Below are 13,389 nucleotides of genomic sequence, written 5' to 3'. Positions count from 1 at the left end.
GGTCTAATTGAAAGTAAATTTTATAGAATCTTGTTTAGAAAGACTATAAAATCTTATTTATATCATTTATTTCGTGATCTAATAGATAAACTGAAAAAATATATATATATATCATCTCAGAATTTTTTTTATAGAACCAAGTTCTACAAAATTTGTTTGCCTGCACAACACGCGGTCAGTCAGCACTTTTGTGCCCATGCCGTGGGACCCACGTGTAAGCATCTGACTCTGACAGCGGGTCCGCCGTAAGTCACGTCACTCCCTACGTGCTACAGCCATCAATGCCATGCATGGCCCATCAATACGATGGCTCGTGGCGAGCCGGCCACCAAATTACTCTGGATTTTCGTATATTTTTTCAGTTCAGTTTCAGTGGAATTCATCTCAGAATCGAGATCAAGTGAAAGAAAAACTGAGAAATTAAAATATATCTTAATTTATATACTATGAATGATTGATATTAGTATTTATTTGGTTTAATAATTTTTAGTTTTGTATGAGTTTTGATATGCTGATTCTGATAAATCCGAAACTTTCGATTCAAACCTAGAACTTCCAGTTGACCGGTGCTCAGAGTTTTTTTTTTCTCACAAGAGCTAGTTGATCGGTGCTCAGAGTTTTTTTTTCTCACAAGAGCTAGTTGACCGGTGCTCAGAGTTTTTTTTTTCTCACAAGAGCTTCTGGGGTTAAGTTTCGGCAGCCAACCCGGAACTTACGGTTCAAAACGAGACTTTTGGTGTTATGGGAAAATTGAAATAGAGAGCCCGTTCGGATTGAACTCAGAACTCCTGGTTTTGACCTAAAACTTCCGGGTACCTAAGTTAAAGTTCAGATGTTCGGTGTTCATGATTTGTCTAATGAGTTCTTCAACAAAGAATTTTGATTTTGACTAATCTATAATGGTGTTAGAGATACATGTTTGCTAGTTTAGTGTTGTACATGTGATGGACACAACTTGAAGGTTGACGGTGGGATGATCGGAGCTAAGCATGATGCTTGGTGTCGAGTGATCAAGGAGGCTAGACAAAGTTAAGGGTGATCCTAATTGTGGACGTGGATGTCAAGCAAAGCGTGTGAAGATAGATACAGATGGTGTGTTGACAAAGGAAGAAGGGGATGCCAATGCAAATGGCAAGGTGGCTCGAGGGATAAAGAGCGGGCGAGATTTACTGGCTATCAAGATCGCAAGATGAAGTACATGTATCAATATCGGGATGCTTACTTAAGGCGTAAGCAAATGATAGCGAGTTACGCTTTGAGAAGCATCTAAGGTGGTTTCGCAGTTTAGCCTCAAAACCGTGAAAGTATGGGGTGCACATGGTATCATCGCGAAGCTTACGTCGAGATGAATCTAAGTTATGAAGAAGCCATAAATGTTCAATGAACCTAGCGAAAAATAGACCAAAATACCTTGGCAGTAGGTAGGAGATCATTAGAAAAGAGATATATTTTAGGAACAAGGAAACTTAAGGGCTAACATACCTCTCTATGCCTATAAATAGAGGGGTAGGGCTATGTGGCCGGTTTGAGCCAATCATTTGAGTTTATATGCTAGGGTTTTAGAGAAAAGGTGATATGAGAGCTTAACTTTTGTAATATGTGAGAGTTTTTTTTTTATGAAGAAACCATCTTGTAATCTACTAAAAAGAGAGCTGACCTTTGCAAAAAATGAAGTGCATGTTTCCTCAAATGCTCGTGTTCATCTTCCAAAAAAGTGAACCCATAGTTGCTAAAGTCAACATGATGATAAAATGAATTATAAAGAAATATATACCTAATTGTTCAATCTTTTTAAGCACTTGATTTAACTAATTCTTGATTTTGTATGTGAGCATTTGCAAATTCTATATCATGAATGCTTGTTTGCCTAGTTTGAGATCAAAGTTAGCTACCTCTTAATGGTTGTATTGCCTCGGCACGAGTGAATGCTTATGTGGTAGTCATTTTTATCATGATTCGGCTATGTGAACTTAAATGCGTTAATAATTCTTCAGTTTAGCTTGTGTAACTTCATGTTTTCGTGACACTGTATCTTTTTGAGCATTTGTGCGATTGTGAGCTCCACATTCTACTCTCTATAGCCCTTTGACGTTTCTAACATTCACAAATGCTTTGTGGTATATTTGTGAAAGTTCATTAGGATTCAATGTTCATGCACTGCATGGTGTTTTGTCTTTGATGTTTGCATTGCCAAAGGGGAGAGAAAGTTGCACTAAGTTACAAAGAAGAATCTTTTATGATGAAAGGGAGAGAAAATATGTGAAAAATGTGCATTCATCAAAGATGAGCATTTGTGCTTTTATTGGGCTTTTGAGGTTTTTGACTTGTCTTTGCTTCGCGAGCTTTTGCAATCTTTCTTATGCCAAGTGACATGCTTTTGCTCTTTCTCGAGTTTTTTGTCACTTGGATGAGCTTCTCTTGCTGAATTTCTTTAAACCAATTTCTTTGTGCTTTGAGAGTTGTTAATGCATTCATCAAAGGGAGATTGAGAAACAAAGTTGAAATGTGTCTTGGTTTATATACGATGATTGATTGATATAGAAATTTATTTGGTTTGATGATCTTCGGCTTTGCATGAGCTTTGATGTGCTGATTCTGGTGAATCCTGAACTTCCGATCCGAACCCAGAACTTCTGGTTGAATATTTGGTGTTCAGAGTTTTTGTCTCGCTGGAGCTTCCGAGGTTAAGTTTCGGTAGCCAGCCTGGAACTTCTGGTCCAAAACTGAAACTTCTGGTGTCATGGGAAAATTGAAACAGAGAGCCTCGTCTGGATTGAACTCGGAACTTTCGAGTACCCAAGTTAAAGTTCAGATATCCGATGTTCATGATTTGTCTGGGATGAGTTCTTCAACAGAGAATTTTGATTTTGACTAATCCATAATAGTGTTGGAGATACATGTTTACTTGTCTAGTGTTGTGTAGGTGATGGATGTAATTTAGCGGTCAACGGTGGGATGATTGGGGCTAAGAGGGGTGCTTGGTGCCGGACGATTGAGGAGGCTGGGTGGAGTCAAGGGTGATCCTAGCAAAGTGTGTGAAGATGGATGAAGACAATGTGTTGACAAAGTCAAGCAAAGGGGATACCGGTGCAAGTGACAAGATGGCCTGAGTCATCGGAGGGGTGCTTGGTGCCAGACGATCGAGGAGGCTGGGTGGAGTCAAGGGCGATCCTAGCAAAGTATGTGAAGATGGATGAAGACAACGTGTTGATAAAGTCAAGCGAATGGGATACCGGTGCAAGTGACAAGATGGCCTGAGTCATCGGAAGCGGGAGAGACTTACTGATGGTCAAGATCGCAAAACAGAGTACACGTATCGATATCAGGATTCTTGCTTAAGGGATAAGCAAGTGGCAATGAGTCACGATTTGAGAAGCATGCAAGGTAGTTTCGCGATTTAACCTCAAACATGGATGGGGTGTACGTGATATTATCGCGAAGCTTGCGTCGAGGTGAAGCTAAGATGAAGAAGCCACGGATGTTCGAAGAATGTAGCAAAAATAGACCAAAATATCCCGGTGTAGGTAGGAGGTCATTGGAAGATAGGTGTATTTTGGCTAAGTTACATCTCTATGTTTATAAATAGAGGGGTTTGAGCCAGTCATTTAAGTTTGTATGCTAGAGTTTTAGAGAAAAGGTGATAAGAGAGCTTAGCTTTTGTAATATTTGAGAGTTTTTTTTACGAAGAAACCATCTTGTAATCTGCCGAAAAGAGAGCTGACATTTGCAAGAAATGAAGTGCATGTTTTCTCCGATGCTCGTATTTATCTCCTTCTAGTTTTCTTCTTTTGGCTAATTTTCTTTGTTGTGAGTTTTTACTTTTTGGTTATGATTTTTGTTATTGCTAAAGAGCTAAAATTTTTATCTCTGGTTGAAGTTGTTTTTCTTGTTACTAGAGACATAAAATTAGGTCTTAAATTCTCTTGCCTTTAAATAATCAACTTAGAAGAGTTTTTTCACAGAATCTATCTATTTGGATCTAAGTATTTGTTTTTTCAAGTTACAAGCTTTTGTGTGCGATAACGTATGAATTAGATTTCAATGATGAAACATAATATTCAATTCCAACAATAAGAGCTTGCTTTCTTATAACGGCTTGTTTCTCTTCAGTTTTGTTTTCGTTTTAATTTTGAGATGTATTGGGTGATCATAATAGAAGAAGATCATCAGTTTTAAAAGAAATTTGTAAGATGTATATTCATCTATTTCTAGTCGCTATTCTTATTTAAAAATAATTTTTTTAAAAAAAAACACAAAGAGAGAGAAAAAAAAAGAGGAAAGCCAGATAACAACTAGCAAAAGGTGCAGAAAAGTGAACGAAGCAGATAAGAGCCAATGCTTCCTTTTCCCAGGTAAATTTTCTGTCGTTATCGACAAGAGTTGTACAATTTGCTCGTGAAACTTCTGCGTCGCGAAGTTTTACTGCGACTGCAGTGGATACGAATCCTTCACGGAAACCCGGACCCAAGACCCAAAATCCCTCAAAAACAAGCTCATCATCGCCCACCCCTCCTCACATTTAACACCACCACCTCAAAAACGGCAAGCGCATGGCATGACCACCGCCTCCTTCACCACCACCACCACCATCACCGCCTCCTTCTCCATCTCAAGAACTCACACCACCACCGCCACCGGCCCACCGGCACTGCTCCTTGGACCACCACAACTGGTGCAGCAGAGGAGGCGCGTGCGCGTGCGCGATGGGCAACTGCCAGGCGGCGGAGGCGGCGGCGGTCATCATCCAGCACCCCGGTGGGAAGGTGGAGCGGCTCTACTGGTCCACCACCGCCGCCGAAGTCATGCGGACAAACCCGGGGCACTACGTCGCCCTCGTCATCCTCCGCATCTCGGCCTCTGACAAGACCGCCGGGGACGGCGCGGCGGCGGCAGGTGCCGCGGCAGGCGGGGCCAAGATCACCAGGGTCAAGCTCCTCAAGCCCAAGGACACGCTGCTCCTCGGCCAGGTCTACCGCCTCATCACCACGCAAGGTTAGCACCCACCTATTCTGTCATCGGTTCATGGCGATGGGATGGCTTGGGACTTGGTTCTTGATTGCGCCTGGAATTTTCGCCACTCGTTGCGGCGATTTCAACCCGATTGTGTGTTGTGTGTTCCGCGCAGAGGTGACGAAGGCGCTTCGGGCGAGGAAGAACGAGAAGATGCAGCGTTGCGAGGCCATCAGGCAGCAGCACGAGCAGCTCCGGCGCGGCGACCTCGGTGACGGGGCGGACCAGCGCTCTTCCAACCGGGACGGGAAGATGGAGAAGGACTGGCACCGGGGCGCCGGCGCGTCCGGGAGAGGCCGGCACTGGCGCCCGGCGCTGCAGAGCATCGCCGAGGCCGCGAGCCAGAGCAGCAGCTTCTCTGAATCCAACACGAGCTAATGCTACTGACCAGACTGTACCATCTGGTTTTCTTTCTCCTTTTTTTTTCCTTTTGGTTTATGCTTGCTTGTTAGTATAAAGTACTTGAACCAAGCCAGAAAAAGAATGTAAATCAGAGTGTCAGAGCAGGATCAATAGGAAGCTTGTTTCATCTCTCATGTAATTTGGCATGGTGAAACTCAAACTCAGTGTTCAAATCAATGGAGTGGTTTGCAAAAGTTGCAACTAAGCAGTGCAGGAACATTGAGCAGAAAGGGAGAAAAGGAATGCAATTCGTACTCTCTGTCAGTCAGTCTTTCATATTAATCTTGGCATAACTAGCAGAAATGATACAAATCTGATGGATAAGTAAGTTAAAAGAATATTAAATTGTAGGATCGAAAGTGACGACTAAAGAGAGGTGTAGACGTCTCAACATTTTTTTTTCCGAAATAGATAATCTTCTCCTATATTTAATCACTCAACGCACCTTAAACTTTGAGCGGAAGTAAAATACTCAGAGAGACAAAGTAAGATAAAAAGTTTCTAGGCAATATGACTCCATAGATGGAATATGAATCATATGTTCTATTTAAACCATTTCATATGTCTTTGTGCCCGAAAGCTCGTAACTTTGAAGATGGACGAAACATAGATAAGATCACCGAGCAAATAAAATCTCCAAGATGATGGTTTAGAGGTAAGAGAATTTAAGACCCTATCACATATGCATGTGTATGTAAATTCTACGCTTCTAACATAAAGAAAAATAACTTTTCAAAGTGTTGAAATTTCAGCTCAAAAAGAAAAACGAAAGCGGTGGGCTTCCCAACAATTCAAACCCCTCTATTTATAGCATAGGAAACTTAACCCCTAAGTTTTGTTAGTGTTCCCAAAATACTACTCTCTTGTAGTACATTACTACCTACCACCGAGGATATTTTAGTCCATTTTCTCCTTCATCCATCGGACGATCGTGCTGCCTACACGACTTAGCTTCACCTCGACGCAAGCTTCACGACGATACCATGTGCACTGCATCTGTCCATGGTTTTATGGCCAAACCGGGAAACCGACTCGCACACTTCTTAAGGCGTTACTCACAGCTGCTTGCTTTAACCTCAAGCAAGTCTTTCGATGTTGACGCGTGTTCTCTGCCTTATGATCTTGACCGTGACAAGTCTCTCCTGCTCCTGATCCCTTGGGTCGCCTTGTCACTTGCACCGGCATCCCTTTCACTTGATTTTGTTAACACGTCACTTTCATCAATCTTCACCCCGCTTAGCCCTGATCACTCGTCGTCGATTCCCAAGTTGCATCCACTACCTGCACACCATGAGACTAGTAAACATGCATCTCCAGAACTATATAACATCATCACATGTTAGTTCAAATCGAAATCAAGATGAAAAAGATCAGATGTAACAAAAATATGAACACTGGATGGTCTGATGTTCACACCAGTGCAACACTGGACCATCCGATGAGTATAACTCTATTGTAACATGCTTTGCATTCCTCTCTGAAAAATTTGTCCGGTGATCACAAAATCTCAATATTGGACAATCCTGTGAACATCTCAATATTTGCCTCAGAACTGAAAAGCTTCGGTGATACTCTATGGTGTTCACACATCAATTACCGAACCATCCGGTGATTACATCTTCACTGGAACTTAATTTTTCAACCTCTCTGAAAATCTTTGTTCGGTGAAGCCTCTTGTGATCACTCGTGCATACACCGAACCACCCGGTGAGGCTACCGTATTAGACTTTCATATTTACACCATTTTCTGAAATAATAGTCGAGTGCTCACTCTCAGTTATACCGGACCTTTCGGTGAATAAATTTTTCTCTACCTCTACGCTGAAAAGCTCTGGTGCTCACTTCTATTACACACCAGACTATCTGGTGAGATTAAAAACCCTCACACCGGACTATCCGGTGAATATAGGCTTACTGCACCGAGACAAAGATACCAACTCTAATTCTTTTCAAATTTGATTAGACAAAATCAACATTACAGCATATAACCATGCGTATGCTAACTAATAAAAATCACACAAACGCTAACTACTCATCACATAAGATAAATCAAGATATATTTTAACTTGGCAACTATAAACCGGAGATAAGTGTTTTTCACAGTCACTACTCAAGAGATAAATACCAAAACTGTAGCAGAGATCATCATATCTCCCATCTTCTGTTTCGCTCGAATCCAAATTACTCCGGTACCATACTTCGTCTGTAATTCAAGATGTTCGAGGCGTCTTCTTTTTGAATTTCAGAACCCAGAGGCTCACCAGTGACTGTCAGGTGCCGTGCACATGCAATGCAGTGTAAAATACTCGGCAGACGAGGACAACACTGCTGTTGATGAAATGTTTAGGGCGCTAAGCTCCATCAGACCACTTGGGGGAGCTCCTGCCAGTGCCAGCCCGGACAGACACCATCCACTGCTGCCAGTGGAGCTCCAGCGAGCCGCCCGTCGAGGGGAGGCAGTCCGCGCACGTGTGGCTTGCTGCTCCGGCCGTCCACCGCTGCGCTCTCGGGATTGAGTCTCACTGTCCTGCAGTCTGCACGAGGGTCAGCCTGCATTGCAAGAACTGAAACTGAAACTGAATTGAGCTAAAAAAGTATTAGTGGCTGTACAGAGATCCGGATCCACAGGCCACAGCCAGTGCAGCAGGATCAGCTATCATGTTCAGTTAGCTCAGTTCAGTTCAGTTCAGCAGGTGAGCTCTGAAAAATGGTATTGCAAAGAGATCTGATGTTTTCCAAGATCATCTGAACATTTTGTCAGTCGCGCCTCAAGGTTTGTGCAATGAAATCAGTGGCAATCCAGCTGATAATTTCTGTGATCGGCCACTGTTGTTTCAGATCCAGATCTTATCGTGCATGGGTGGGGGATTGTTTGATAATTTGGTCCGGGATCCATGCATCCCGGCTCATGATCTGGAAGTAGCGAAAGCCTGATTAGCAGCGTGCGTGCGTGCTGCAAAGGCAAAAGTTGTGTATCATTATTCAGAGAAAATCTCAACTTTTGGAACAACAGATCAAACTGGTGCAACAGGAATTAGCAAAGCACGCTATACATTCTTAGCCTAAGGAGACCAAAACAAATCTGGAGAGAGGAAGCACCCGAAGAGGATATAAGGAGTAAGTGAATATCCGAAAATAAAAACAAAAGATAGAATGTTGACAAGGTTCTAGTATCCGAAACTAGAAGCAGGGACTACTGACAAGCTCCACACGACACATATATACAAAAGCCCCATTACACTTCCATCACTAACTAAATCTAGTAACCCAAAATTTCCTGAAGCTCCACCTAAAGTGTCCCACGATATCTCATCTTGGAATCCTGCATAGGAGCGGCAACTAAATGAGGCATTTTTTACAGCACCAGACTAGCAGAGCGTAAATTAGGAGAGCAGCTTACATGGAACATTAGGAAGGATGACGTCCTCATTTTAAAGATCATCGGTTAACTCCTCGCTCGTCGTACTAGTACCTATCAAGACATGAGAAGTTCTGTTAGTATAAGAACGTAATAGGATAAAAACAAGAAATGAGATATATATTTTCCCAAATAAGGAAAAGGAAATTCTTGAGTACAAACAAGCTCTTCAATCAGGTGTGTGCTATCAGACGCAGATATTGCAGGTCTTGCAGTCCTTGTTGCTAACTTGCAGTTGGTGCTGCAGGGTAGTGCCAATATATCGCGTGCCATCCGCGCAATTGTAGGATAAGTCAGGCTATGTTCCTTCCACCAGAGAACACTGGGCTTACCTGTTGAAATATGTGGCTCTTGCACGTATTGATCAAGTTCAGTCATCGGTCGCTCACTATATTGATTTATAGAATGATTATAATACTCCACCAGCATATCCCTATCTGCAACAGTTCCCTTACTAGTTTTAGACCCAGACGTGCAGCTAGGGTCTTCCACCTGATATGAATATTCATTGAAGAGGCTGAGAAATGTATCATGCACTTCGTGTGGAAATAGTCTTCTTTGTCAAACATATATCGAGTGTGAGCCTTGATGCGTTTCAGACGGCAATTAGGATCCATGGTCATAGGCATACAGAAATGAAAGGAACAGAGTTTCCAGCGTTCCTCGAACTTCTGTGTATATTCTTCACCACATTGGAAAATGCTTCATTGTAACTGTATTTAGCTTGACGGTGCACTTCTTTCTTCGCATCCCATAATGTGTCAAAGATACTACCTGAACTAGGTGAGATGTGCATCAACTCCATGTATTTATGGAAATCTTCCAATATCTTCCAATATCTCACAAATTCTTTTTGCTATTCCCCACACTTCCATTGATGGTGCATATCTGCAATTGGGATACTGTACTGCTGAAGGGGTAGGACGGTTTGCATGCTTGGAACATTTTGTCAAGCTCATCCAATCCCACCTGAATAACCTGATCAAGTACTACAAACAAGCTCCGATTCGCAGCGAGTGGGTTCCATTCCTGGAGGATGGCTTTGACATTTGAAGCCACTGAATCATCAATGAATGCATCATCCAGTATAATGCTGAAAATTTTGCCATGAAGACCCCATTGTCCAATAGCTCCCGATATGATATCACTCAATTCCTTTGCATTGCAAGAGGAATCCACAGCACGGAATGCGATGACCTCCTCCTGCTTCTCCCATTCATGATTGATGTAGTGAACTCTCAAGCACAAGAATGCCAACACTGGATCATAGTGCCACATATATACACTCAAGCAAACACGACTGCATAAGGATGTTAAATTCTCCTTCAGCTTAGATTTTTCTTTCTGAAACAAGTTTTGAGTGTTGACCATCAGGTCGCAGTGGGATGACACCTTGACCGTAGGATTCAACCAAGCAACTAACTTTCTGAATCCATCTTGCTCTGTCATCCTTGGTAGGTGCCCGTGCATGGCCAATATCCCGATGAGTTCTTCATGAGAACCGTCCTGATCAATCTCCTGATTCTTTTGACTCGTGTCAGTAGGGATGTCCTTCTGCTCAGGTGATGCGATTTCCCCATCAGACTGATTCTTCGTATTCATGTCAGCGGAAATACCAGACAAAGCAAGAGTATTCTGCTCAGGTGCTGCAAGTTCCTCGCGAGACCCCTTCTAATCAACCTCCTGATTGATCCTAGTTATGTTGGTGGGAGTGTCAGGCAACGCAAGCTTCTGCACAGGTGTTGCATCTGCTGTGCCTGTCCATTTCTTTTGGCTGGATAGCAGGAATGGGAGCTTCTTCTGTTTCGGATCAGAACCAGCTGCTGCTGCACTCTTCTGTGTAGATGGCAAGGACGTATGCTCCTGCTGCCTTGGTCTCCTCCGAGTCCCAGGGCGGCACTTGGCCAAGTGATTTCGCAGGCCGGTAGTGCCAGTGGCGCCGGTGCAGTTGAAGACCCGGTGGCAGCGCATGCATTCAGCCCAGGGCCGGCCCTGAGGGTGTCAAGCGGGGCGGCCCTCCGGGCCCTCAAACCGAGGGGTCCTTCTTATATATCTATATATAGTATGTATACTTAATAGTTTGTATGACAATAAATAGAATTAGGTTTATAGTAGTAGTTAGACCTAACAGTCCGTACGGTAAGATACAAGCGGTCTGGTTCCTCCGGTCCATAAAAATCAAGTGACCTGACTGCTTAATCTATTTGGTTGTTTACCTTTTTCGTATTTTTTTCTATCTAGACCGCTAGTTTCCTACTTTCCATGAGACTATGACTCCAAAACGTTCTGCATGCTCACAACTTCGATCGAGTATATACATCAACCATTACCATATGAGTTTTGTCACCGGTTTTTCTTCTCTATAGTTTCCACTCCACTTAAATGAATCCAACCCTTGCTGAGATTGCACGTTTGAAATATGAAAAGGTCTCCGCTTGCTCCGACGATCAATGGGTCCAGCGTTTGTATTGTGGTGCTGGTACCTGCGAGCAGATAGCTCCAAAGCTACTATAGCTGCAAGCTACCTGCTGCATATATCGATGAGTAACTAGAACTGTACGCAACAAGTTGTACATAGGCATGTGAGTATCTCTAACTAGCTAGCATGCATTAACGCAAGCATACGTATGTGTACTCTGATCCCTCGTAATTTTGTTCTTGTGAGCATTTACGATAATTTTGTTTCAACTTGACTAACAGACGCATTCTAGATTGTTCAAGTTTATCGTAAATGCTCATAAACTTTACTAAAATATTATTTTTATAATTAATATATAAATATTTTAATATTTGCATTCGATGAACTCCGTTTTTAGTTTCGTCCCATGTCATTTAAATCTCAGGGCCAGCCCTGATTCAGCCCTTCCGAGCTTTCCGTCAACGAAGGTGGGTATGAACTCATCCCACACCTTCGACCGGAGCCTTTTGTTCGGCTTATTGACCGAGAACAGTGGGCTGGAGACGCTGCCTGTGCTCTCCTCTTGTTCAGCTATGTCGTTGTTGGCATTGTCAACCACATCTTCCATGCATAGCAGCCTAGGCATAAAGAGACACACATTGTAAATATGGAGAAATTTTTTAAAAGTTATCGCAATTTAACGTTTTTCTAATGCAATTAAACAAACTTCTATTCGGGAAGCTAACTGGACGAACTTATTTACCTAAGAATAACTGAACACACTTATTAATGAATGCAATACTTAATTTGGGATTTTTAACATGTCGACTAAGTTGTGGTCGTAAAACAATATTAAAGAACCGAGAAAAGTAGACTAATAGCATTTGAGGGAATAATCATGAACAGAAAATGTCAGACTACACAGCCACCATGCTATCATCTTCTTTGCCGATGCAGTTTGGGACCCTGACCCCCTACTTCCCGGGCGCACTTGGGAGGTCCCAAGCCCCCAGTTAAAAGCAAGATCTAAAAAAAAAAGAGAAAGCGGTGCGTTATCTACCAAAAATCATCAAGAACTAGAGAAAGCACATACCGATCTTCACAATCCCATGGCGCAAGAGAAGGATCTGTAGAGCTGGGTTTTCGGAGGAGACTAGAGGGAAGCGTAGCGTTCTTTATCTCGCGGCGGAAGATACGATACTGCAATGGAGGGAAAAACGAAACGAGCGGAAAACCTTTCCCGCCGCTTCCCTTCCCCGCGAAACTCGCCTCTGCTCTGTGCCTGGATATATATATATATATATATATTTCAAAAATACACCGTTATTTAAAAATAACAGGAATAGTCTACTTTCATCTGTTAGGTATCATCTATCCAATAGACGATATCTTGTGCGCCCCGCAGTCAAACAGGAGGGAATTAAACACTTGACATCTTGCTATCATCCGTCTAACGGGTGATAAGAGCGTTGCTGCGCACCTCTGTTGACCGGTTGACACCTTTTCAATATATAAATGGCGTCGTACGGCCGATCGGCTATCGAGCCTCATTTGCCTTAGTTTCCAGCCGAGAGAAGAGATGGACGCAGAGAGAAGAGAGGAGAGGCGAGGAGAGGAGGGGAGATGGGAAGGAGTAAGAAGAAGAGACGAAGCTTTGCTGAAAAAAGGTAAAAACTTTTCTTCGATTTTTTTTTATAAACTTGGTAGGATAGCTACTAGTGTTACATTTTGATATAGGTTAAATGTTATATCTAGGGGTAAGACGTATATTAGAATATAGATGTAGGTTTAGAACTAGGTTTTGATATAGTTTAGCACTTAGATCTAGTATGTAGGAATATATTAGTAATTAAATGTAGTATTTAGAGATATGTTCGAAATGAGAATTAGGATTTAGGCATAGTTTAGCAAATGTAGTTTTAGATAGAACTTAGTAAATAGAGGTATTAGATGTAGTGTTGTTAGGTCTACTTTTTTATAATGTAGAGTAAATGTTGAATCATGTTTTTAATCAATTCTGCACTACTAGATGCAGGATTGCAGAGTATGTTTATATATGTTTTTTTTATGTTATGTTGGAATAATGGTAGAGTGTTATGTTTATTGTTGGCATGTATATCAGATAGATGGCAGTTTAGGATTTTTTATGGGGATAGTAAAA

At 42.2% G+C, this 13,389-nt stretch overlaps 2 protein-coding genes across 2 annotated transcripts; one reads left to right on the top strand and one right to left on the bottom strand.

The window, feature by feature from the left end:
- Positions 1–4,490: 4,490 nt before the first annotated feature.
- LOC133901910 (uncharacterized) lies at positions 4,491–5,613 on the top strand. Its single transcript, XM_062343445.1, has 2 exons — positions 4,491–4,992; positions 5,126–5,613. Exons 1-2 carry the CDS (start codon positions 4,704–4,706, stop codon positions 5,386–5,388), a joined length of 552 nt encoding a protein of 183 aa, XP_062199429.1. The 5' UTR covers positions 4,491–4,703; the 3' UTR covers positions 5,389–5,613.
- Positions 5,614–9,670: 4,057 nt separating this feature from the next.
- LOC133901447 (zinc finger BED domain-containing protein RICESLEEPER 2-like) lies at positions 9,671–11,856 on the bottom strand. The gene is made up of 3 exons (XM_062342817.1): positions 11,740–11,856; positions 10,690–10,822; positions 9,671–10,443 (listed from the first exon to the last, which is right to left on the bottom strand). The coding sequence occupies exons 1-3, from the start codon at positions 11,854–11,856 to the stop codon at positions 9,671–9,673; spliced, it is 1,023 nt and encodes a 340-aa protein (XP_062198801.1).
- Between the last annotated feature and the right edge of the window lie 1,533 nt (positions 11,857–13,389).

This window comes from Phragmites australis, chromosome 20, assembly GCF_958298935.1.
Source record: "Phragmites australis chromosome 20, lpPhrAust1.1, whole genome shotgun sequence".
NCBI lineage: Eukaryota > Viridiplantae > Streptophyta > Magnoliopsida > Poales > Poaceae > Phragmites > Phragmites australis.
This window is presented reverse-complemented; position numbering and strand designations above follow the sequence as displayed.

Coding starts and splice junctions, on each gene's coding strand:
- LOC133901447 (XM_062342817.1), bottom strand. CDS start 11,856: ATGGAAGATGTGGTTGACAATGCCAACAACGACATAGCTGAACAAGAG. Junction 10,823..11,739: donor ACAAAAGGCTCCGGTCGAAG/GTGTGGGATGAG, acceptor TGACACCCTCAG/GGCCGGCCCTGGGCTGAATG. Junction 10,444..10,689: donor GAGACCAAGGCAGCAGGAGC/ATACGTCCTTGC, acceptor CTTTGTCTGGTA/TTTCCGCTGACATGAATACG.
- LOC133901910 (XM_062343445.1), top strand. CDS start 4,704: ATGGGCAACTGCCAGGCGGCGGAGGCGGCGGCGGTCATCATCCAGCAC. Junction 4,993..5,125: donor CCGCCTCATCACCACGCAAG/GTTAGCACCCAC, acceptor TGTTCCGCGCAG/AGGTGACGAAGGCGCTTCGG.